We start from the raw sequence: 24771 nt of genomic DNA, 5'->3' as shown, positions 1-24771 counted from the left end.
TTTTTAAATATTAATAATTGGTAATTTATTTAAAATATTAATAATTGATGATTTAATTATTAATATTATTTATATAATTTAAATGAGATTATGTTTATTTATTTTTAATCTGTTTTGTTTTTAAATATGAATAATTTATAATTTATTTTATTAATAATTGATAATTTAAATATTAATACTTTATTTATAATTTAATATTAATATTTTATTAAAAAGTTGTAATTAGGGAGAGAAGGAGGAGAGGGAGAAAATAATATTTTATACAAATAAAGTTGTAATTTTTAAAACTTGTAAGGGGTATTTTTGTTTTTATTAATTTTTAAATTTATTCTTCAACCATGGAATAGCTAATACAATGAAAGAGGATGGTATTAACTATTTCTTGATTTTAAAGGATTTTGAAGAATAGTCATTCCATAGAAATGACTATTCTTTGGATCATTTTTCAACCAAACAAAAGAATAAAAATTCCTTGAGAATAAAGGAAGAATGGCTTAGCCATTCCCCCAACCAAACATACTATAAAGGTTTTAAAAAGGTCAATTTAAAGTTGACCTTAGTATATACATGAGTTGTTAGGCAACGACGGATGCAACGTGGGAAACGCAAGCATCGGCATCACGTTGGTTGTTGCCAAAAGTGAAAAGCATAATTATTACACCACAAAATGGAAAATCGAAACGGACAAAAGAACTGACGTAAAGCAGACAAGATATGTAGTGGTAGTTTTACATTTTTCCTTTTCCGGATCAAGTGAATTCGAGCATGCCCAGCTAAGACTCTGCGACAGAGAGTGGTCCATACCTACTGAAACCCATAGTTGCTGATGGGCTAGCCTAACTGAAAGCCCAACCCAGGATTGAGTTTGAATATTGGACCCTTGAACTGAGGCGGAAAGTCCAAATACTTCTAAACGGAAATGCCCGAAAGGACAGCATACGACCCAAAATAAGATTACAGAGCCCATTTTAAGCCCCCCATTTTCCCTAGTGTCCTCTTTCTTGTATGAAAGGCGATGTTATACTAACATGGGTTCATGGGATTCATCACCTTATTTACTATAACGAACAAACCGACCAATTCAGATGAGCTCTGTATATAGCCATAATAATTAGCCACGTTGAAATGTGGTGATCGTACATGACATGCAAGACACATATCACAAACACGAGCCCCTACACGAAAAAACCAAAAGCTAATCTTAATCTTTCATGAGGAACATGGAGAATTCGCTAAATAACACTTAATATAGTTTGTTATACATTACAAACGTACGTGTTTATGGTAAGTGCTTCGTATATCACATTGCACGTGAAAGAACACAAAGTTACATTTCAAAATATTTGTAATATGTATGGTGCAAGAGAAATGCTAAATCTGCAAATTATTTTCGTATGATGTAAAGTGAAATAACCTAATTATCAGGCTTCGATCATGTTACTATTTTCTAAGCCTAGCCGGGCCTTTTCAAGTTCTTCCTTCCTTCCCTCTCCCTCTTTACATAACCATCGGCTACTCATATAGGTGTTTAATTTAACATGACACCATTGAAAATGGAATTGAAGACGCAATTATCAGATAGTTATATATCTTAACTTTGGGTAACACATGTAAATTTGATTTTTTTTTAATTTGAGAAGGGGGATTTTTGTTCTTTAAACAAGTATATTATGTACTAATTAATGAACCAAATGCTCAGTTGCGTAAATTTAAATATTTGGTCCATTACATCTTGAAATAAAAGAATATTTGACTTTTGTTTGTTTAAAGTATAAATACAAACATTGAGTATTATATCTTAATTTATATCTAAATCTATATCCGAAGCGTACAAGCTAAGCTTTCTTCAACATACAATTGAGAGTAAGTGTTCACTGGTTACTGCGAAAATTCAAGTTTCAAGGTCCAGAATCAAGATTTCATTCAAACACTTTAACGTAAAAAACAGAGTGCAAAAGAATTACCATGCGTGCACCACACATCAAATTAATATATTACTAGTAGAACTAACAAGCTGATACTACAACATTCCGTATCCTTGAAATTCTTATTTTTCCTGATTTTTCCATATTTATGTTACCTTGGCCAGTGATTTTGTGGATGATCCATCTGGGCTCAAAACCATTTTTGCAGCATCCTTCAGTTTTCTCATCTTGTTCCTGAGCAGTTGCCCTTCTTCCCCCTCAATCAGTCCCTCAACAAATTTTGCAATGTCTTCTCGCCTAACCACCCCATTTTCATTCTCTTTGACCCTGATTGCTACCTTCAGATCATTTGCTAAAAGCACTACGTTCATCTTTTGTTCTGCATAGAGTGGCCATGCAATCAATGGCACACCGTGCACAATCGCTTCCAGGGTTGAATTCCACCCACAATGTGTTAAGAATCCTCCCATCGAGCCATGTCTCAAGATCTCGATTTGAGGAGCCCAATACCGCACCACTACACCTATCCCTTTGGTTATGTCCAAGAACCCATTGGGCAGAAAATGGAAAGGGTCCTCGACACTTTCTACACCAAAGTAATGTTATAATTTTGGGAGAAAGAGAGTAAATGGCTGCTGAATGCAGCCTCTGTTTTATATCTCTAAAACAGAGTAGACAAAGAGATAAGGCCACACTAGTTTCATTCATATTCAACAAATATATACACAGCTTCATTAACACAAGTCATTTTGTCCACTTGACACATGCAAGCATTAACTCCAACATTCCCCCTTAATGCTTGTATGGAGAATCTTTAGTTGATCTTTGGCTTGCTCAGTGATTTAGTCAACATGTTAGTGAATTGTTCTTCAAAACTAAACTGAGGAATGAACACTTCACCACATTTTTTAGCATCACTCGATAGATAATACTTGACACTGATGTGTTTTGTTCTTCCATAGAAGATTGCATTTTTGGCAACAGTAATTGTTGATTTATTAACCACAAACAGCTCAGTTGGTTTTGTCTGAGGCATTCCAAAATGGAAGGGTACTTTCCTTATCCATGTGGCTTGGTTTGCAACTATAACAGCTACCATATATTCAACTGCAACAATAGTCTGTGCTACTATTCCTTGCTTGTGTGAACAAATATGAAACTTGTTCTTCTTGAGCTGAGACTTGTTGTGTTGATGACTTCTCTTTTCTTTCTCCCTTGACTCACCCGGTTCCTTTCTTGGTGTTGTCTCAAACATGACTTTGCCTTTGAATTTTGCACTCAAAGCATTTTCAAATACTTTCTTCACAACAATTTTACCTGAAATATTCTCATCCAACAATCTCACCTGATTTGTTGTTTGCATTCGCTCATCTCTGCAGACCTTCATCACTTCATTGTCCTTCAAACTCACTTAATGGTGATGTTTGATGAGAGAAGATACTGTTGTTTGCCATGCTCCAACGGTGGGTTATTGTTTGGAGGGTTTTGGTGATATTTAGAGTTTTGGTCCCTCAAGAACTCAAATTGTGCTCTGATACCATGTTATAATTTTGGGAGAAAGAGAGTAAATAGCTGCTGGATGCAGCCTCTATTTTATATATCTAAAATAGAGTAGACAAATAGAGAAGGCCACACTAGTTTCATTCATATTCAACAAATATATACACAGCTTCATTAACACAAGTCATTTTGTCCACTTGACACATGCAAGCATTAACTCTAACAAGTAAGTGGCATTTGTAGCCTCTTCAATCGGGCTCTTCACAACCCACAGAAATCTTTGTCCACTCATTTCCAGCCCCAACGCCAATTCATTCATCTGCTCGTGAGAGAGTGTCCCACCGCTTCCAAAACATACATAAACCACCGAGCCATGAGGCTCCACATCTAACCACCTTAAACAATTGTTAGACCCGTTAATTTCTTTCATTGAACTTGTTTGTATTAGTGGTCCAACCGGGTAAACCTTGAGTAGACCAATTTCATCCTCCATCAAAGCCCTAAAGGCATCCTGTTCCAAGTCCATAAAGTTATTAACTATAATCCTTGCTGCCAATGGGTAGCGTCTGAATAGTTGAATAGTCCTTTGGAAGGCCACATTCTTCTTGTCTTGAGCAGGGTCCGGTATGTCGCTTCCGTGAAATGGCACGCATCCGGGTAACTTGATCGGCTCAGGCAAATCTCTATACTCACAAGAAAACATTTCATCAAACTTAGGCAAATGAAATATCAATTGTAACAACATAGTAGTGGAAGGAAAAAATATGTAGGGCGAAAGGCCAAATTCTTTAAACACAACAATTGCGTCGACGCCGAAAAGATCAACAACCAAGGCCACTTGTCGAGTTGACTCAACTAAGACCTTGAGCGACCCTTTAAGAGCGGGAAGCGAACGAACCAAGCTAAGTAGAATCCTGGTCTACATCCTGACATCCTCAGGCAAATCGTCAAAACTCATAGGTGGGAGAAAAATGGAGAAAATTAATTTGGGCAAGGCTTAAAGGAGTTGTCTTTGGTATTTCATGGGTGAGCCATCATCGGGGACGATGACGGTTACTTCAAAGTTGTGGTACTGGTGAACCAGTGGCTTGGCGAACTCGACGAGTGGGATCAGGTGACCCATTCCAAGGGTTGGCACCATGGCTACATGGAAGGATGGCTCATGTGAGTTTTCCATGGTGGCCAAAATATATGGTAAGTAGATTAGAGGCGGGGTCAAAGAAGTGAAATTATAAAATTTGTAAAAAATAAATATAAAAATTTAAAATAAAACAAAGAAAAAATATAAATTTTTGACATTTTAGGACGGCAATAGCCTTACTAGCTCTCAACTTTCACCTTTATCTATTAGATATGTTTTTTGAATTAAGATTATGAATCCATGATATATAGTGCACGTTACTGAGATAAAATGTATCTCACATTAATAAGAGATTGAATGGGTATTGAATTTATAAATATGAATATTTCATCACCTATCAAATATATCTGAAAACTTGAGTTGTGATTTATAGGCTTCCTTAAATTTTATTTTGTATAGTTTTAAGTTGATGGGAATTAATATAATTTTCATAAATTAAATTAAAAATGAATTGTAAAATATTATTTTTATTCATTAAAATAACAAAGTTGTGTTTATTTTATCGATAAAAATTATATTAAATAATAATGGATAAAATTTTTTGAATTTATTCATTAAAAATGTTTTTGTAAGAGAATACGTGTTTTATTAAGTATATTTATTATTACTTCAAGATTTTTGAAATTTTTTTAAATCCTAAAAACATAATAATCTTTTAAAAAATTGTTCTTCATGACGACCTCAAAGCCCTTTTTTTTTTTTTTCTCAATTTTCTAACAATGTGGAGGAAGAGAGACAAATGAAAGTGTTGGAGGTTCAAGATTTTAATTTGATTATATTTACAGACGAATGAGTACAGTAAGAATGATTGATGATGTCAGCATTTTCACTTTGACTTGTCTTAAAATTGACTTGGTCATTGATCTTTAGTTTCTTACACAAAGCCATGTAAACACAAGAGAAAATTCACAAATAAACACGAGCCTTGGACATTAAATCACCATTATCTTTCTCTCCCACCAATTTATAACTTAATAGGAGGAAACGATTTTAACCATAAAGTCTTGTTCACGAAATTCAATTAAAAAGTTAATTACTGTTTATTAATAATAAGAATGCAAACTCTAATTATGTTCAAATCACTGACACACGAATTATAAAATATTGAATACATTCACCGATTTTTGCCCATAAAATATTAGTATATATTGTATCATATTTTAAACATTAATTCGCAACAATTAATCGTAAGTTGCTTGGTTATTATGGTCCAAAACGCATGATATATAGAAAATATGATAGGCATATTTGCCAATTTAGAGAGAGAGAGAGAGAGAGAGAGACGATATGACAGTAGGCCTAACAGTTTTAAAAAGGTCAATTTAAAGTTTACCTCAAAAACCATGAAAAGGATTGTTAGGCACAGACAAATCCAACGTGGGAAAACGCAACCACGGGCATCACATTGGATGTTGGACGAATCAGACAAAGGCAAAGCCAAAGCGGAATACCATAATTATTACAACACCCAAAATGGAAAATCGAAACACACAAAACGAGAAAGCAGACAAGATAAGTAGCGGTAGTTCTACATCTTTCCTTTTTCGGCTTACGTTAATTCGGGCAAGCCCTGCTAATACTCTGAGACGGAGTGGTCCAAAGTTACCCCAACCTAGGAATTTAATTTGAGTTGGAATATTGGACCCCTCAACTTCAGGGGAATGTCCAAAATATTAAAAACGAAAATGCCCGAATGGGCCGCATACGACCCAAACTATGTATATAAAGCCCATTTTGAGTGAACTTCTTAAACGGATTGTTCTGAAGGAATTTTAATTCATCTTATATTCCTACCTACAAAACTAATAATTAAGCTTATGATTTTTACAAATTAATTTTTGGTTATATTATTTATTAAAATGAAGTAAGTTCCATTTTTTATAAAGTAAAAATATGAAAATATTAATTACCTTAACAATTAAAAAAATCTATAAATTTGTTATTTATTATCTCCACATTCATTATAGGTGATCATGTGAGTTTTATGTCCAAATAAATGTTGATTTTCAGGCTATTTGTCTGGGTAAGAAAATAATACTATTGTTCTTTTAGAATTATTTTGACATAATAATAGTCACTCTTCGTGATAAAACCCTCCACCTATTCTCCAGTGTGCTCTTTCTTTGTATGAAAGGCAATGCAATAATAGCGTGGGGTCATGGGATTCATCACCTTATTTACTGTAACGAACAACCGACCGATTCAGATGAGCTCTATTAATATCTGAAAATCAATCTCACTGAAAACATGAACAATAATTAGCCACGTTGAAATGTGGTGATCGTACATGACATGAAAGACAGTCATCACAAACATGAGCCTTTAAAGAAAAAAACATCTTTCATGATGAGGAACATGGAGAAATCTAAATAGCATTTAATATAGTTATACATTTTACAAGTGTTGAGTGCTTCCTATATCACATTGCACGTGAAAGAACACAAAATTACAATTCAAAACGTTGGTAATACTTATGGTAAACATGCAGTTCATCTTACCATTTTGAACTTGGAAAAGCAACCTAATCATTAGGCTTAGACCATGATATTATTTTCCAAGCCTAATTTTGAGGCCCATGAAATCTTAACTTACCGGCCCTTCACATTTTCTTCCCTCCTTCCTTCCCTTCCCTCTCTCCCTCCTTTATAAAACGATCGGCGACTCATATAGGTATTTAATTTAATACGACACCGTTGAAAGTTGAATAGAAGACTACCAAACCATACGGCTTCAATTCTCACATATATATTTATCTATCTTAGCTTTGAGCTACACATGCAAATTTGGACATTTGGCCGTAAATTAGGAGCCCAAATTGTTATCATTTTCACTTATCATCACCTAATATGAAAAAATATCTTGAGCTTCTCTTTGTGTTAAGCGTTAACGGTCAATTTCGAGAGATGGATGGAAATGGGTAAGGCCAACAATTTTGGGTGGTGGTCGGTTGTCACACCCACTCCTTATTTTTACCTACCAAGAAGCACAGGTGGAACCTTTAACTTTGCTTCATGAAATAGTTCCCTTCTCTCAAGGTAATTTAAAAGGGAAGAACCCACGGAAAAGCAAATCAACCAGATGAGTGTCAATGAACTTCCTTTTCAAATGACAGCACAAATTATTAATATGCATCAACTATTGCCGATCACCAACTATACACAGAAAAAAATAAAGAGTAGTAGTGGTTATTTTGCTTTTTGTTAATTTGAACAAAAAAGATAGCTGCTTTTATGAAAAAACTAATCAAGAAGTATAGAAAGAAATATTGGCCACTTAACAGATGAAGAACTTGATTGACACATTGTTGTTAGCTTCTAACTTTGTTTGCCATTAAGCAAAGCAGTTACTTCAGCTGTCTTGTATTACTAAAGCAACGACTATGTGCCATTCATGCATATGTGAGTATGGGACATGGAGAATAGAATCCTATACATTTCCTTTAAATACATACTCCTATAAAAATTGTTTAATAAGTAACAGTTAACAATTATTTTAGAAATTATAAACGTTGGCCATAGATTAATTAAGTATTTAAAATTTTTAAAATATTGAGTTCATTTCAATTTCGGAGAATCAAAACTCTAACGAATAAAAAAGATTGTCACATTATAAATAAAAAAAATTGTAAAAAAAAATAGTTTAAGAAAACAAAATTTATGAAAAAACAAAATAGAAGATAAGGTACTCAGAAACATTAATGGTTAAAACCAAGTCTTTTTATAGTTTTTCTTAGGTCATAGGTATTGTAAATTAAGAAAAATCTTGAATTGCGATGCATAGTGAACCCATACAAAAAGCAAATGAATCTACCCTTGTAGTATTATTATTATTATCATTATCTTTCTGGCTTTTCGGCAACAAAAACATGTTTCAATTGGGCCACATCAAGAAAAGCTATGGAAAACTTAGGATCCATTAAGAAGGTCACCTCATAATAAAAAGACAATAGCGCGCTTCGAGCAATTGCCGTCACCGGAGTAGGTAGAAGTTTTGATCCCTTAAGCCACTGTGGGATTAATTAACTAGTAATTCCAAGAGGCTAAGCACGAAGTTTAACCAAAGAAAAACTAAAGAAATGAGCAAATTGATCTTGAGAAAACCAATTCATAATTTAGACAAGAAAGGGTCAAAGTTCAAAACTTCAAGTAACGTAACCTTAAGAAGAAAACATCCTAAAAAAAACTTAAAAGCAATATGATCAAAATATACACAAACTATTTGATCACATCTTCGTTATTCATATATATGTATATATATATTCTGTATAAGCGTCCTTATATTTTTGTATATATTAAGCACATGAAATACCGACAGTGGAGGCTGCAGTGAACCTTTCGGATGCAGTTCTCTTAACAACCAACGAGTTAATCTCTGGCGAAAGCCCTCCAAAATCAATCTCCGGAACCTCGGGGATCGTTGTCAGTGCACCCGTCTTGTCGTAAACCACGTAGTACTCCTCGTGCGATCTTTGTTTCAGCCAGAAGACGGAAGAACTTGAACTCTGTTTGAACTTGAACATGGATTTGAAGAGTTTCTGAATCGAGCGAGAGAACTTTGAAGGCTGCTTCTTGGAAACTACCGGAGGAGGAGGAGCTCGGGTATCGACTAAATGAGGCATGGACATGGTTCTCGAATGGATTGCTGAGTCCAGTTGACGCTTGAAAGAGTTGAGCTCAAACGAGTCATACAGAGTGCTACCACAGTCCCATACAAGATGCTTGCCTTCTTGGGTCTTCTGTGTTTTCTGTTTGGCTTTCTGGGTTTGTCTTTGCTTCTCTTCTTGAGGTTTTTCCTCTTCCTTTTTGGCGTCTTGGGTTTGCTTCTGCTTTTGTGCTTGGGATTTCTCCATATTTTTTGGTAGATATGCCAGGCAAAAACCAAAAAAGTAAGAGAGAAAAAGAAAGGTTTCTATATAAGTGCACAGATTTGAGAGAAAAAGAGAGCAAAAAATTTTAAAAAAATGAACACCTTCTTTGCTTGATTTTCTACTGGTTGGTGCAATCAAACGCGTTAGTTATGACCCAAAAAACCAGAGTGCGTTACTGCGTTCACGGTCCTTTCATATGGGCCATTAAATATGGGAGAGAACTTTCCGTATGCTGAAGACTGCATTTATTGAAGGATGGTTGGAGCCCTGGAGAGAGATTTTTCCAAACTTATTTAATTTCTATCTAATCTCGTTGCACAGTAAATTAATTAAAACTTACCGTAATTTTCAGATTAATTTAGCATCTTTGAAACTTTGAACACTCCTTAATCACACATTCCTTTTCTCATAATCACATTTTTTTCAGCTTCTCATTCCAATGATATGACCAAAAGCAGTTATATGTATGACATAACAACGTGCTGTTAAATTTCACAGGAAGCTGACATTATCTCCCATCAATTGTGTCTTTTGATGGGTTTTGTCGTTTTGTACAAAATAATATTTTTTTCGTCTTATTTTTAAGACTTTTATTTTTTTTTCAATATTTCAAATTAATTTTTAAACTAAACAATTTGATTATGATCCTCTTCCTATGCTGGGGGTTGCTTAATATTGTTCTTTTTAATTATATGGTTTTTTTCCAATCTTTTGCAGTCCATCAAATTTAATTTATGTATTAATATTTAATAATTCCTTTATAAGAATCTTTAAATTTAACTTAAAGTACCCAAAATAACACATATTGAAATTTTTCTTAAATTTTCAGTATTTTTCAATCCTCCGAAAAGGATATGGTTTCACATCCAATCCAAGGCACTAAAAAAATGTGGAACTTGATTGTTAATGACACTTCTCCCTCCATCCTTAGTCTCCTTTGACCCTACGTACACGGATTTTAACCGTTGTTATCTATGTTCAATTTTCTTTCTTTTTTTTTTTTTTGTCAATGACACCATTGAAATATTGGGTCAGTGCAAGCGATTGGTGTGAATAATATAAACTGCTGACATCTATTAATTTTATATAGACATCCCATCAGCTGTGATCCTCTCCCCACTAATCAAAGCATTTAGGTTTTTGTTTAGCTTAATTATAATTATAAAATTATATTTCTTTTGTTTAAAGCTGGCAAGAGCATCTCGGATAAGTTGTTAAGAATAAAAGAACACAGCTTCAAAACAAAAGCTTCCTATATTTGCGAAGAAATCAGGATTCATCACAGGTTCCAGGCTTCTAGAATCCTACCTTGGTTTTTGACTTTTTCCACTTTTTCTTTGCCAGGTGTGCAGTTAAAAAGAAAAAGAACACATGGCTACAATCTATGCAACGTTACAGTAATCTGTCCTTTTGAGACATCAATCATGCATTTATTAGTACTTTAATGGCACAAAATTTGCAAATTTTTTTAGAGAATTTATTAAAATCATTACATTTACAGAAGGAAAAACATTTCCACATCAAGTAAAATTGGTGGTTGCTGTCATCAGCCCATCATCATCCAAAATACCCCAAAGATGATGTTGCAGATGCAGAAACAAGTGTCCCTTCAATGAAGAAGGTTTCACTTTGGTAGAAGAGTGTAATTACGAACCTGATGGAAGCATTTCATTTTAAACACTGTCTTTTCCAATAATGCCTTCTGTTTTCTACATGTTTTAGTTTTGTTTTTCTTATATAGTATATTGCGTACTTGACCCACGGCAAGCATAAGCTCAAGGGGAAATGAAAGTGATAATGTTAAAAGATTTTAATAAAGCATATAGTTAAGAAAGCGAAGAGAAATGGGCTCCCACGAGGGCCACAACGTTGCAGAGATGAGGACAATATAGAAACTGACAATAAAAGATTTTTATAATAAAAGAATACTATCTTGTATGATTGACAAGCACAGCAGAGCTTATGATGTGAACAAAACGTCGGCATTTTTTATAGTCACTACTATTAAAACTTGTACAGCGAATCCCATGATTATGGGAATTAGGAAAATCGTGATCCATGATTTGTGAGCTTTGGAATTTGACCACGAACCTAATAATGGTGTGTGGTTGGCGTTTGGTGAGAGAGGAAAGTTGGAAGATAAAAATGGATGAGCAGGCGAGAGAGAACTTGCATTGTAATTGTATTTAAGAAAAGAGAGGAATGTTAGAAGAAATTAAAGATGGTAATCCAAGATTACCATTCTTACACGGTTGAACAACAAATTCAATTACTATTTGCTCCTGCAGTGTGCCATCTCCAATTCTGATCTGATTCAGAACAGGAACATAAGCTTGAAACGTAACAATTTTATTGTACTATTTTCCTTTCCTCTATTTACTCTAGCCCAACAAAAATTACAATAAAATGGGTCCATGTACATTCACAGCAATTAAGGCAAATGCCTGTGCATAATCTCAGCCTTATCTGCACAAATCAGTGGGAAAACAATGTTTTTTTTTTTATTTTGGGGTACGTATGAGGAAGTCGAGGGAGAGGGGATTCAAACGTTAGACCTTAAATTTTAACGAGAGATAACAACCACTAGGCCACAACTACAAACCGTGTCAACTCAAATGCTTATTGACAATTATTGTACGGACCAAAAGGGCTTCATCACCCATTCCCTCCAGATTTTCAGGGCAGACCTGTTTAGTAGTTTATGCATATGCTTAATCGACCACATCACTGCTAAAGAGCTTGAACTTGTTGGCATCAAGAACCAACTTCCTGACAGAAGAGAACGATCCCATGATTCCAGTACCAGTGAAGGCAACTATGATGAACAGATTGATCCAGTAGGTGAGGGATGATCTTGGGGGCTTGTAGGTCATGTTGTAGAGAAGCATAGGGAGAACGAAATCTAGGGGGATAAAGCCGATAGCGCCTACCACACCATTGATGTCACCAAAGAAAGGAAGCATTGCTGCCATAAACCCACAGAATATCACGTACAGAGTCCGGAGAATTAGCCTGGGAATAAGGTTCCTTTTGGAAAACACCCCTCGTTTTATGTCAGCTGATTGCTTTTCCATGATCTCATATGCAACTTGAGAATAAACCTGTGTTATATTGGATTAACATTACCTCAAAGAAACCTGAAATAAGGTTTTGCAATTAAAAAAAGAATCAACAATAATTCTTCATTGCAAAAATATTTTCCTGATTTTGAAGATGGTAATGGAGAACAGAATTCAAGTTCTCCACTCTCTATTGTTTGAGAACAAGAGCATACCAGGCCAATGGCAAATAGCTGTAGGAGAATAAATACAACAGCAAGGCCAAGAACTACTGTTGGGGCCCAGGATGGTCCATCATCTGGCATTAGACTCTTCAATATGTTTGAATTAGATTTGTTTCCAAAAGCCCAGTATCCAGAAACCGCAGCTGCGTAGAAAGTAACAAATATTACACTGTAGCACATCAGGAGTCCTTTTACCATCTTCCCAGTAGCAGGTGGAGCCAGAGTTGCCTGTATCAAAGACAATGTTGAAATAAAAACCAAGAAGCAATGATAGTTCAAATTTTCTGTGATAAAAATTAGAAATCAAACAAATTATATTTCAACACTTCAGGACTTCAGCTGCTTTAGCACAGCTAATCAGTAAGTGTCAAGTTAATCTGTAATCTAGTTTATCCCAACTATCATAAGCAATGAATATCCAGCAAGCATCTTATGAAAGATAGCTCAGAATCATACATAAAAGCATACTTCCTATCAAACATGGAGATCCATGTAAGAGTTGAAATTTACTTGTATTTCAGGAAGAATCCCATTGCCAAAAATGGCAGCTAATATGGAGATAGAAGTGAAGGCGCTAAACACTCTTGATGAATTTGAAGGTTCCAATAAATAATCCCTATGAGGGGCATTTTTAGAGAGACCTGCGGGACAAATAAAAGTTGTTTAAATCCGAAAATGGTGCCACAGAAATATCTGTACATTGTCAAGAGATGGAAGAAACTACACAATTCCACACAGAAAATCATGTTAAGCTTTAAAAAACACCGAAATTCAACTATAATCTTCAAGGAGATTAATTAAAAGATCTAAGCAGCAACTAAAATTTATTTATGGGAAAGTTGCAGCATCAAAAACATGCTTGTCTCACCCGGCTAGCGATTAAAATTTGTTATGTGTATCCTCTGTTACTAATAAGCCCAGTAAGTCAAAATTCAAATGCTTTCCTTAGCAAAGTAGCAAGTTGTATCCTTCCTGCTCCATAGCTGGGGTTCAGTATTAAAGTCTATTCAACAAACAAGGCCACTCTGGGTCTAGCATTGAATCATTGACATGTCATTGTGGCATTTCAAGTCACAACCTTGTCTGCAGTCTGGGCCAAGTATTCAATGATAGTCCCGGGAGGAATAGTCATGATCTAGTGATATAACTGTTTATAATTCCATCTGATTTTCTAGAGTGATCAATTCTTGCTTCGAGGTGGTCATGACTATTATGAGTACACTGCCTTACTTTTATTCAATCTTCTCCTGAATTTACAGTAACAGATTATGGAAAAATTGAAAGGCAGCTCAATGATTTCTATACCTGCATGGATACAAGCACCAACCACAAGGAATGTGTAGCCCAAGCTGAGAAGCAGAGAAGCAAAATTGAGGTGCCTGAGGGAATGGAAGGTTGGGAGCTGAGAGAGAATTATCATCACCACAGTCACCATTGCTATAAACTCATACAGCTTCAAGGATCCACTGGGAGAAAGGTTTGAATACATGATCTTCCAACAGAAATGACAAAAGATAAAGAGAAATAATCAGTGTTGAGTATAACACATTGGTATCCAGATTCAACTTCTTCTATCTAAAACATTATGATGCCCCTGCAGGAAAATATCAACAAGAACTATCCTTAAGTAGACCGACTTTACGTAAGGACATCCCAAACAACCAGTGACCCTTAACGGTATCACTTTTTTATTCCAAAGTTTTCTCCTGAGTCTCCCTAACTAAGCAGTAATGATTAGATTTATCTCTAAGTTAATTTTTAAGGAAAGATTTATCTCTAATTTAATTAACTATAAATCGGACCACTTAATAAATTAGGGTCACATCTATCATGGTGTAAGGTAGGTCGGTCCTTTTCTTAGTCTTTTTTGGATGTACGATATTTTCATTAACCAGAAAAGTTATGCAGAAAAACCTGCTATAACTGTACAAAGAGAGTTGTCCAGACAAACAAAGGCCACAACAACTACAAATTTACCACTTTAACTGCATCCTTCCTCGTTAAAAGGAAATCTTTTTTCTTTTTCCTTCTTGCTTCACATCATTTAAGGAAATCTATAATGCAGGTAATTATGCTTATTGATGAAGACTTATTTTGTGGCCTATACTTAGCAAAAAGTCACCTACTACAAAGCAGAACGAGCTACCGACCTTACTAGAAGACGGGAAATAAATGACAGAAGGACTGATTTGAACAAGAAATTAATGGTATCTCTATCATTGTGATTGAAAATACAGACGGATGGGTCCCTATCATAGCCATCAAGCTTGAAGAAAATGCAAAGCCTGTTTACATCGCAGAAAGAACTTGTGTACTAGTACTAGTTTTTGAACAGACCAAATTTGTCGTTGTCCATGACTAGCCTTAGATTGCCTCGGAAGCAATTGCAATAAATACCTACATTCCACAAATTCAGAACTAACGCATTTAGATTTGCGGATCATACCTGGAGGCATTGCCCTGCAAGCAAAATTGCTCCTATTCCAACCCCAGTGTTGATAGCTGTCTGAATAAAAATCACGAAGTAAAACATCCATCCTGACCCTGCAAGACAAAAACAAGAGGCTCAAAAGCTTTAGAGTATAGACCCCAACATGGTTGATTTTTGTGAATGCCAGTATTCTTTCAACAAATTCGAAGGACATCGTCATCATGCTTTGGCTTTGCACAAATGGGTTTTCCACCATTTTTGAAAAGGGTGCTATTTCCACGCCAAAAATGATTGCCCCCTATCACTAATCATGCCGAAACTCATTCTGTTGTTGACTTTGGAGTACCATTATTTATCATGCTAAGCATAACCATGCACTCAAATTCAAAAGTTTCCCAAATTAGACAAACGTTTCACATTTTAAATGGAAAGCAGCTCTTGTTCTTTCTTAAACAAAGTTGATTCGTTTTTTCCATTTTAATTGCTTTTATTATACATAGCATGGGATAATCATCAATGCCATTCATTTCATACCAATTATTTATGATTTATTTAACATGAGTTACGATTACATACGTTTACATAATTTCCTACATATTCATCAACTTCCCTATTTCTTCACTACAACCATCCTTGAATGTTGTAACATTTACTTATGTGAATAATTGAAATTTGTATTATTAATTACGAGAATGAATTTTTTATTCGTTTATATATTTGATACAACGTTAACGTATAAACTCTATATGTTATCTTTAAGTTAAATGTTATCATTTTATTAATAAACACATTTAAAAAATAAATATTCATAAATTTAAAATTTTAAAACTTTTTAGTTTTACAAATTTATGAAATTATACTCCGTCATTATTAAGTAATAATTTATAACGACTATACACGCGTCAACCGTAACCCTATATATTTTATAAGGTGAAGTCGTTTTCCTCACGTTAAATCAAAGACAACGTGCATTTGTTAATTAATAATTCACTAACGCCACGTGTAACGTTATTATGCCAACCCTAAGTCAACCCGCTTTGCAAGTTCCAAAACCCGAAAACACCTCAAATGGGTTAACGATTCAATCTCTTACGCGTTCCGAAAAGAACTCTTCTTTACAAACTGGAAGTGTGAAGAGAAAAGTGAACAATTGCGGCCATAACAAGAAGACAGGGATGTGAATGATTGTGATGATGTTGTTTACCTAAAACATCGGCGGCGAGCTCGCGGAAGCGTATGTGGCGGCGACCAGCTTTTTCGCAGTGTTCGAGCACCTTGGACATGAGATAGTAAGAGTAGAAGGTGACGCATCCCATCACCGTTAAACAGAAGATGCCTAGGATCCACCCCAATCCCCTAAACGCATAAGGCAGCGTCAGGATTGTAGGCCCCACGATAGCCGTCGTCAGATGAAACCCCGCATGCCACCACTTCCCTATATCAAAACAGAGAGGAAAGCATAATAGTGAGCTTAAAAAATTCGCTTAGTATTGATGACATAATCAATGTCTTTTTTTTTTTTGCTCACCTTTTGATTCAAGAACAAAGACTGCTCCGGCGTCAGAGTCTAGGCGGGACTCCTGGAACGGGTCCGATTGCGGAGATTGAGCCATATTTGGGTGGTCTGGACTTTGGAGCTGGAGAAAACTGAGTTCTTGGAGGCGTCGAAACTGAAACTAAACCTACATACCTTAGCCGCCCTAGGACATGAATGGGGATATTATGTACTAGTTTACTGCTATGACCTTAGCAAGAACGTAATCCATCGGTTTTGGTAGGGAGATAAAAAAAAAGGAGGGCTAAGGCTTTCCTTTACTTGTTTCAATTTGAAGGGTAATTACGCGATTAACCTGTGCAAGCATTTGACAGGAATATGGGTGGCAAAGGGTGGTTCGGTACTTTGAAGCAATGGTGGAATGGGGAACTAAAGGCAATCCAAGAAATGCCGAAAGCAGCCTTGCATCATATCTAGAAAAAGAAATACTTGTAGATATGACAGAGAAGGAGAAATGCTAAAGCAACCTTAATGCAGAACTGAACAAGATAAGGTGAAGAACCTGTCAAGAGAATGTTCTTTGTTCCTGTCAAAAGTCCATCAGAAAGCAATTGGAGTAGATAGAGCAGCGCATGCATTTCTTCAGCTGATCAGCGTCCTTTTCACTACTGCTGTTTGCGATTGAGCCTGGGTAAAGCGGAAAAGTTTTCTTCACCTGTTTTGCTTGCTTGGACGAAAATTTGCGGTATGGTAGACTTGGAGAGACTAGGATTAGTGGAAGTATTCAAAATCAAATGGAACCGAATTCTATCATTTATTGAGACAACTAGTTGATTGCTTACTTGTATGGCTGAGGTTAATATTTGACCACAGATAATTCCAAGGAGGTGACTGGGAAACTTCCAATTTACTGGGTCCTACAAGATAGAAAACAATTGCTTGTGCTTGCTTGGCTGTCTTTCACTAATGTGTAATTGGATCACTAATGGTCTCTGATAGTGAATCCAAATTATATCATATCTAAATTTTATTTTTTAATGCTTATTTGACTTGATATTTTTATTTATATTTTTTAGTATCTGTTTGGCTCTTTTTTTATAATTTATTTATTTCTTAAAAGTAAGAATTTTGAGATGTTTTTAAAAAGGCCAGAACAAAATCTGAAAAAAAAAAACTCTAAAAGGAGAAGCTTTTTCTTTTCTTCTTTTTAATTTTTTTTTGTTTCAAAAATATCCTTATCTATTAAAAATAATCTCAATATTATACCCTAAAAAAACCTTCTCAAAATATACCTATTATGATAATTTTAATTAAAATTAAAACTTATAAATTGTCTTACCAAACAACTTATTTTAAAAAAAAAGAACTTATAAAAGTAAATTTATCAACTTACTTTAATTTAATTTTAAAATTATTATTTTTCATAAGAATTTCATAACTTTTAAATTAAAAAAGATAAAGCCAAACAAGCTCCTAATAACGAATATCGAGTATCCGATATTAAAATATAGTAAAAATTTTAAAATTCATTGTAAAAAATATGAATGAAAGTAAAATAAAAAAAATATTATATTCATTACTAAAATTAAGAATTATATGATATAAATAAATGAATTTTTAGCAATCAAATAAAATTAATTTAATAAAAAATATATTGATACATATCAGGTACTTTCAATATAATATAATATCAGAACAATACAATATATGAATTTTTACCGTTTTTAGAGTATATCATAATATATTGCACGGTAGACAACACGTATAGTACGTTATGATAACTATGACCTAGAGTGAAATTTCTGAGCCTTATGTATACGGTTAATGCTTAGTCATTAGTCAACCACGTCACTGCTAAAGAGCTTGAACTTGTTGGCATCAAGAACCAATTTCCTGATGGAAGAAAACGCGCCCATGATTCCTACACCTGTGAAGGCAATGATGATGAACAGATTGATCCAGTAGGTGAAAGACAATCTTGAAGGCTTATGGGTCATGTTGTAGAGAAGCATAGGGAGGATGAAATCTAGCGGGATGAAGCCGATAGCGCCTACAACACCGCTTATATCACCGAAGAAAGGAAGCATTGCTGCCATAAACCCACAGAATATCACATAGAGTGACCGAAGAATTAGCCTAGGGATAAGGTTCCTTTTGGAAAACATCCCTAGTTTCACATCAGCTGATTGCTTTTCCATGATCTCATAAGCAACTTGAGAATAAACCTGTTTTGTGTTGGAGAAAGAATATTATCCCAATGCAACTAAACAAGGAAAAGGAAAGAATCAACACTGTACAGTTTCTCCATGATTTGACTGAAAGCGACCATATGGATAGCTTACCAAGCCAATGGCTAAGAGTTGCAGGAGAACAAATAAAACTGCAAGGCCAAGAAGCATGGTTGGAGCCAAGGAAGGTCCTTCATCTGGCATCAGACTCTTAAGAATGTTTGAATTAGATTTGTTGCCGAACACCCAGTATCCAGAGACTGCAGCAGAATAGAAAGTAAAGAAGGCTACAGTGTAACACATCAGCAGTCCTTTTACCATCTTTCCTGTAGCAGGCGGAGCCAGAGTTGCCTGTAACAATGAGAACCTTCAGAGGAAAAACGAAGAAGGTTCAAAGCATTTCAGTAGAAAATCTCAGAATCTTCCAGCTCAGAAGGTTCAAAGCAAATATAAAGATTCATGTAAGAGTTGAAATTACTTGTATTTCAGGAAGTATCCCATTCCCAAAAATTGCAGCTATTATGGAAATAGAAGTGAAGGCACTAAACACCCTTGCTGAACTTGAAGATTCCAAGGAATAGTCCCGAGGGGGGGCATTTTTGGAGAAACCTGCCGTAAATATTAAAAGTTTTCAGATACAGGAATGAAGCTACATTGGTGTGTCTATATATTGATAATAAATGCAAAGAATTCTGCTCAAAAAGAATGGCGGAAATTATTACAGTCTTTTACTCAAAGGATAGATATCTTACAATAATAGAAGCAACCAATTCTTTTAGGTTTCTAGTTGTTTGAAGTTAACTCATTATGCCAGCAGGTTTAGCCATTAAAAGTGTGTTTATCCTCTTGTTCCATTTAAAGTCCCAATGACTCGAAGCTAAAAAGCTTCCTTCAGAAAGCAGCAACTTGTGATCACCAAGTCTATTCATTGGTTGGGCTTGATATTAAAATGTATTTAACACATTTATGGAGACACCTTCAGCATAGCATTGAATCACTCACATGCTTGTCAGTACGAAATCTAAACCAGTCAACCTAATCTGCTTTCTGCTTCAAACAAGAAAAGAGGAGGAAGGCTGGACCGTGTATTGAATGATTTGAAGAGATATGTTATCATCAGGTAAAATAAGAACGTTCTCCACCATATTACCCAGTTTATCTCTGATTTTTTCTTCCAGGCAGATATAAGAATTATGAATGCTTAAGTCTTCTACTTAACAATAGTTACAGCTTATCAACAAATATTTTAAAGCAGGTCAATGATTTCTATACCTGCATGAATGCAAGCACCAACCACAAGGAAACTGTACCCCAAGCAGAGAAGAAGCGAAATTAAATTGATATGTCTGAGGGAGTGGAAGGATGGAAGCTGAGAGAGAACTATCATCACCACTGTCACCATTGCTATAAACTCATACAGCCTCAAGGATCCATTGGGAGAAAAGTTCTCATACATGATCTTTCCACAATCAAAACAGGCAAAATTACAAGAGATACAGGAGAATAATTAGTACTGTCATTCACCCATGAATCACTTCTATTAAGTTTCATATTCATTAGTACATCTAAAATACTATGATAGCACAAAATCCCCACCCAAAATGTCAGGAAAAAACCATCATTCTTATCAGCTCTAGTTTGAACCAATGCATGTACAACACAGTTCTAGATAAAATTTGACCAAATCTTTAACTCCAAGTTTTCTCCTGATTCTCATCTCCTAAGCAGTGACCTTTAGATTTTATTGCTCCGTTCACAAAAGTCCTATCTTCAAACCAGAGCTAGCCACGAGGCCTTGCCACAAGAAGGAAATAAATGATCAAATAACTGACTGAGGCAACAAATAAACGGTACCTTATCACTATCCTTGGAAAATACAAAACAGGTAGGTATCAATCATCCCTATCCAAGCTTGTCCACGTTACAAAGAAAAACTTGAGTGCACATGCTTTTATCAGGTAAAACTTGCGGTTGTTAATGGCAAGACTTGGATTCATTGCTTATCTATATGTCAGACCCCAAAACTTCCATATGTAATCAATAGACGGAGGGCCATACCTTAAGGCACTGCCCTGCAAGCAAAATGGCTCCTATTCCGACCCCTGTATTGATAGCAGTTTGGATGAATATAACAAAATAAAACATCCATCCAGACCCTGCATGAAACACATGAGAAGTAAGATTTGAACCCAATTTACTTGCTTATTTAGCATTTCTTTTTTTCCTTTCGTAGACTTCTTTCTAAATATACAATCAACAACACCCACCTACAGATAAATGAAAGAATTTAGAGATACAAAATTCAACTTATACACTGTTAGTGAATATGATAATAATTCTTATGAACAGTACTAGCATACTATTATATATTTTTCATTTCATTGACTTTTGGCTTTTAAAAAAGGTTCCAAAACTATAAGAAATAGTGAATTTACTGCTAATCATCGTAAGACAATGCACACCTTCATTTCCATGGAAAATGTGCTATAGAAGAAATCATCTTAAACGACGTCGCATTAAAACCAGTTTTGTCCTTATTTGAGCTCTTTCATATTTACTCCCAACCTATCAACTAAAGCCACGTATACATTTTTTTGCATCAGGTGATATCGAAATGGCAACAGTCAACCTAATTTTCATTCTCCGAATGAGGTCAACCGTCTTTAAGCTTCCCAAAACTCAGCCCACAAACGATGGCTACTTAGTAGTATAAAATGGTACTGTAATAATTAATTAAATGATCCAACTTTTACGCTTTGCCGAAGACTGATGACTAAAAAAAGGGTACCGAAACCAAAACGCTACCGGTCAACACGAAGCAACGATTGCATGATCGAGTAAGAAAAAATATTGTTAGTTGTTACCTAGAACGTCGGCGGCGAGCTCGCGGAAGCGGATGTGGCGGCGACCAGCTTTTTCGCAGTGTTCAAGCACCCTGGACATGAGATAGTAAGAGTAGAAGGTGACACATCCCAACGCCGTCAAACAGAATAAGCCGAGGCCCCACCCCAGTCCCCTGAATGCGTAAGGCAGCGTCAGAATTGTGGGCCCGACTATCGCCGTCGTCAGATGATACCCCGCATGCCACCACTTCCCTATCAAAACCCAAAAAAGGAAAATGACAATTTGCTTTAATCTTATATATAGACTTAGAGCTTCGTATTCGAGTCGTGATCTCCGATGAAAACTGTGGTTCTACACCTTTTGATTCAAGAACGAAGGTCGCTCCGGCGTCGGATTCCAGGCGGGAATCTGGGAACACGTCTGGTTGTGTAGGTTTCGCCATTTTTGGGCGCACGTTAGGCAAAGATGGAGGAGGATGAGAGTTGAGTAGTTTTTGGAGGGTGACGAAACTAAGCTAACGTACGCCAGCAGCCAGAGGAGGAGGGCTGACGAAGGAGTAATATTAGCATGAACATCTTACAAACAGAATCGATTTCGTCTGAAATACAAAAAGAACTCCGCCGGGGGGGGGGGGTCCATGTAACGTTTCTTTTGGTTCTATATTTGTTTTTCTAATCTTTCAATAGGATGCGTAATTACCGTACTAGCCTTATGGTATTAAGATTTAAGGGTGGTTGGATGAGTGAAGGATGATTTTCTTTGGATGGGCACGGAGAGTCTTTCATGTCCATCTTTCGCAACCGATTTGGACGGGATGAGCAAGTAAGTAAGTTTGAAGTACTTTTTGCGAAGAATTATTGTAATTCTAGATTTTGAAATCAAATTGCAATTCCATGGACATCAACCAGAGAACGTTGGATTAGAGTTTGAATCATAAAATTACAGTCAGAAAAGTAAATCAAAATGTGAAACAATCTGATCCTAGTTGAACAGCTCTAAAAGCCCAAGCTATCTAACGGACTTATGTTCAACAAATACTTGAACATCAACAAAACATCAATAGAGCGATGTCAGCGTTCACTGTTGCTGCTGCTTGGTCTCCGCAGCTTCTGCAACAGATTTGTTGTATTCCTCCAAATCTTTCTTGTATGCTTCCATGGCTTCAGCAGCTTTGGCATTCCAAACATTCTTCTCTTCCTCACTAATTTCCTATAAAGACAAAGCCCAATGTGAGTGAAATAGATCTAGAATTGCAACTGCAGAATTGGGATTTGGGAGAAATTCATACCTTCCATTTCACTGAAATCAGTGCATTAAGAGTAGCATTGTTGATTCCTGGTCGCTCTTGCATCAGGGTTTTCCTTGCTTCCTTACTGAACAAAAGGAATGAAGAAGCAGGCTTCTTGGGTCTGTTCGGGTCAGAGCTCTGCTGCTTCTTCTTCTGGCGTTTCTCTTTGGTCTTCTTAATGATATTTTCCGTCTTCTCTTTCTTCTTAAGCAGTTGAAGAGCTTCTTGTTTCTGAAGTTTCATCATCTCCTCCTCTTCCTTTCTAAGACTCAGAGCTTCTTCCTCCTTTTTGTGCTTGTAAACCTCCATTTCCTGCATGTATTTCTCCTTCATCTTCTTCGCCATCTGCAATTTAAAGAAAAAAAATTGAGAGATCGAACCAAGCAAGTAAAAATTCTATGGAAATTCGTGTCTTTTTCCACAGATCTAATACCTCCTCATAAGGTCCTCTTTGTTCTTCGGTCATGTTCTTCCATTCTTCGCCAGTGATTTTTGCAACCTCCAAGACGTTCTTGTTCTCTGCAAGAAGAGCTGCCCTCCTCTCATTTGAGAACAAGAAAAATGCTGACATCGGTTGCTTTGGCTTCAATGGATCCCTTTCTTTCTTGGTCTTCTTGGTCTCCTTCTCTGCTTCCTGTCTGAACTGCAAGTACTGTTCAAGTAACTCCATAGCAGTCTTCTGCTTATGCTCATCTTCCAAGAGCTTCATGGCTTCGCACTCGCGTTTCTCTTTTGCAATCACCTGCAAATAGGCCTCCTTTTCTGCGTGATATTTCTCTTCATAAGGCTTCTTCTCTTCAGCAGTAATGGTCTTCCATTTCGCCCCCAAAATATTGGAAACCTCTTTGAAATCTGCCTCTGGATTCTCTTTCTTGACCTAAAATCAAACCTCCCCAAATTAGCACAAGAAATTGAGACAGAAAGTAAATAATAAAAAAAATCATTATTCAATATTTTCAGTATCCAGTTCGCTAAATTTTACCTCGTTCCATTGATCTTTGCACCATAAGATATAAGGCGGAGATGGTCTTTTCTTTTCAGGACCTCCCTTCTTCTTCTCTTTCTTGTCCTGTTCCTTGTCTTTCAAAGATTGAGCAATTGGGAAAGTCTGAAGAAAAGAACCAAGAATTAGAACCATCCAAACCTAAAATCAAGAAAGAAAGAATAGAAAAAGTACCATGGTGGGCTTGAACTCCTTCATCTTCTGTAATTTCTTAAACTCCATCTGCAATTTCTCTTGTTCTTTTCCCTTGGTCTCAAGCTCCTCCTCCTTCATCTTCAGCATCTCATCTTTCTCCTTCAATAACACCTCAGTCTTCTCCTTCTCGATCCTCAACTTCTGCAGCATCCCTTGCATTTCCTGCAAGTCTTTCTCGAAAGACTGCTGCTGCTGCTTGCCCTGTTTCCCTCTCGCTGCAACCTTCCCTTTCTTGGGGGACGTGAGAGGCTGAGAGAGCCCCTCTTGGTTCTCTTTTGACGGATCGGCTTCCATTGGAGAAGCAACTGGAGTTGGGGAAGCCTGCGAGAGCTTTTGTGCCAAGATATTGGCTTCATTTGTTGATGGGTTTTTCTGTTTCAGGGCTTTCCTTCCGTTGTTTCTTGATTTCTTGGGCACATCAACAACCGCTGCATCAGCCATCTTGGGGAAGGGAAGAAAAATTGAGAGAAAATGGGTTTGTTGAGATATGATTGAATAGGATAGTTGAGAGGAAGAGCGGTGGGTATATAAAAGGGTAGCGCAACGGTCTGATTTTTCAAATTCAAAAATA

The 24771-nt window shown here is 36.0% G+C and overlaps 4 protein-coding genes and 1 pseudogene across 4 annotated transcripts; all 5 read right to left on the bottom strand.

Annotated features, from left to right (window-relative positions):
* On the bottom strand, positions 2051-4602 carry LOC18606667 (annotated as a pseudogene).
* On the bottom strand, positions 8636-9638 carry LOC18606666. The gene has a single exon (XM_007040408.2). It carries the CDS (start codon positions 9413-9415, stop codon positions 8858-8860), a length of 558 nt encoding a protein of 185 aa, XP_007040470.2. The 5' UTR covers positions 9416-9638; the 3' UTR covers positions 8636-8857.
* Positions 11762-17586, bottom strand: LOC18606665 (probable GABA transporter 2). Its single transcript, XM_018118404.1, has 8 exons — positions 17205-17586; positions 16676-17115; positions 16352-16582; positions 15163-15260; positions 14022-14208; positions 13227-13357; positions 12708-12944; positions 11762-12534 (listed from the first exon to the last, which is right to left on the bottom strand). The coding sequence occupies exons 2-8, from the start codon at positions 16758-16760 to the stop codon at positions 12145-12147; spliced, it is 1359 nt and encodes a 452-aa protein (XP_017973893.1). The 5' UTR covers positions 16761-17115; positions 17205-17586; the 3' UTR covers positions 11762-12144.
* Positions 18312-22527, bottom strand: LOC18606664 (probable GABA transporter 2). The gene is made up of 7 exons (XM_018118301.1): positions 22072-22527; positions 21735-21965; positions 20929-21026; positions 20143-20329; positions 19349-19479; positions 18985-19221; positions 18312-18867 (listed from the first exon to the last, which is right to left on the bottom strand). Exons 1-7 carry the CDS (start codon positions 22154-22156, stop codon positions 18478-18480), a joined length of 1359 nt encoding a protein of 452 aa, XP_017973790.1. The 5' UTR covers positions 22157-22527; the 3' UTR covers positions 18312-18477.
* LOC18606663 (high mobility group B protein 13) lies at positions 22609-24707 on the bottom strand. Its single transcript, XM_007040404.2, has 5 exons — positions 24180-24707; positions 23985-24110; positions 23436-23879; positions 23003-23347; positions 22609-22923 (listed from the first exon to the last, which is right to left on the bottom strand). Exons 1-5 carry the CDS (start codon positions 24639-24641, stop codon positions 22792-22794), a joined length of 1509 nt encoding a protein of 502 aa, XP_007040466.2. The 5' UTR covers positions 24642-24707; the 3' UTR covers positions 22609-22791.

Source organism: Theobroma cacao, chromosome 3, assembly GCF_000208745.1.
Source record: "Theobroma cacao cultivar B97-61/B2 chromosome 3, Criollo_cocoa_genome_V2, whole genome shotgun sequence".
Lineage (NCBI taxonomy): Eukaryota > Viridiplantae > Streptophyta > Magnoliopsida > Malvales > Malvaceae > Theobroma > Theobroma cacao.
This window is presented reverse-complemented; position numbering and strand designations above follow the sequence as displayed.

What these genes read in the sequence shown, in the direction of transcription:
- LOC18606666 (XM_007040408.2), bottom strand. Translation starts at nt 9,415, where the DNA reads ATGGAGAAATCCCAAGCACAAAAGCAGAAGCAAACCCAAGACGCCAAA.
- LOC18606665 (XM_018118404.1), bottom strand. Translation starts at nt 16,760, where the DNA reads ATGGCTCAATCTCCGCAATCGGACCCGTTCCAGGAGTCCCGCCTAGAC. An exon ending in GCTCGCCGCCGATGTTTTAG is followed by an intron (nt 15,261 to 16,351) that starts GTAAACAACATC and finishes TTTGTCTTGCAG; the next exon opens with GGTCAGGATGGATGTTTTAC. An exon ending in TTGCAGGGCAATGCCTCCAG is followed by an intron (nt 14,209 to 15,162) that starts GTATGATCCGCA and finishes TTCTGTTGGAAG; the next exon opens with ATCATGTATTCAAACCTTTC.
- LOC18606664 (XM_018118301.1), bottom strand. Translation starts at nt 22,156, where the DNA reads ATGGCGAAACCTACACAACCAGACGTGTTCCCAGATTCCCGCCTGGAA. An exon ending in CTTCGTTCTTGAATCAAAAG is followed by an intron (nt 21,966 to 22,071) that starts GTGTAGAACCAC and finishes GGGTTTTGATAG; the next exon opens with GGAAGTGGTGGCATGCGGGG. An exon ending in GCTCGCCGCCGACGTTCTAG is followed by an intron (nt 21,027 to 21,734) that starts GTAACAACTAAC and finishes TGTTTCATGCAG; the next exon opens with GGTCTGGATGGATGTTTTAT.
- LOC18606663 (XM_007040404.2), bottom strand. Translation starts at nt 24,641, where the DNA reads ATGGCTGATGCAGCGGTTGTTGATGTGCCCAAGAAATCAAGAAACAAC. An exon ending in AGGAGTTCAAGCCCACCATG is followed by an intron (nt 24,111 to 24,179) that starts GTACTTTTTCTA and finishes TCTTTTCTTCAG; the next exon opens with ACTTTCCCAATTGCTCAATC. An exon ending in TGATTTCAGTGAAATGGAAG is followed by an intron (nt 22,924 to 23,002) that starts GTATGAATTTCT and finishes TTGTCTTTATAG; the next exon opens with GAAATTAGTGAGGAAGAGAA.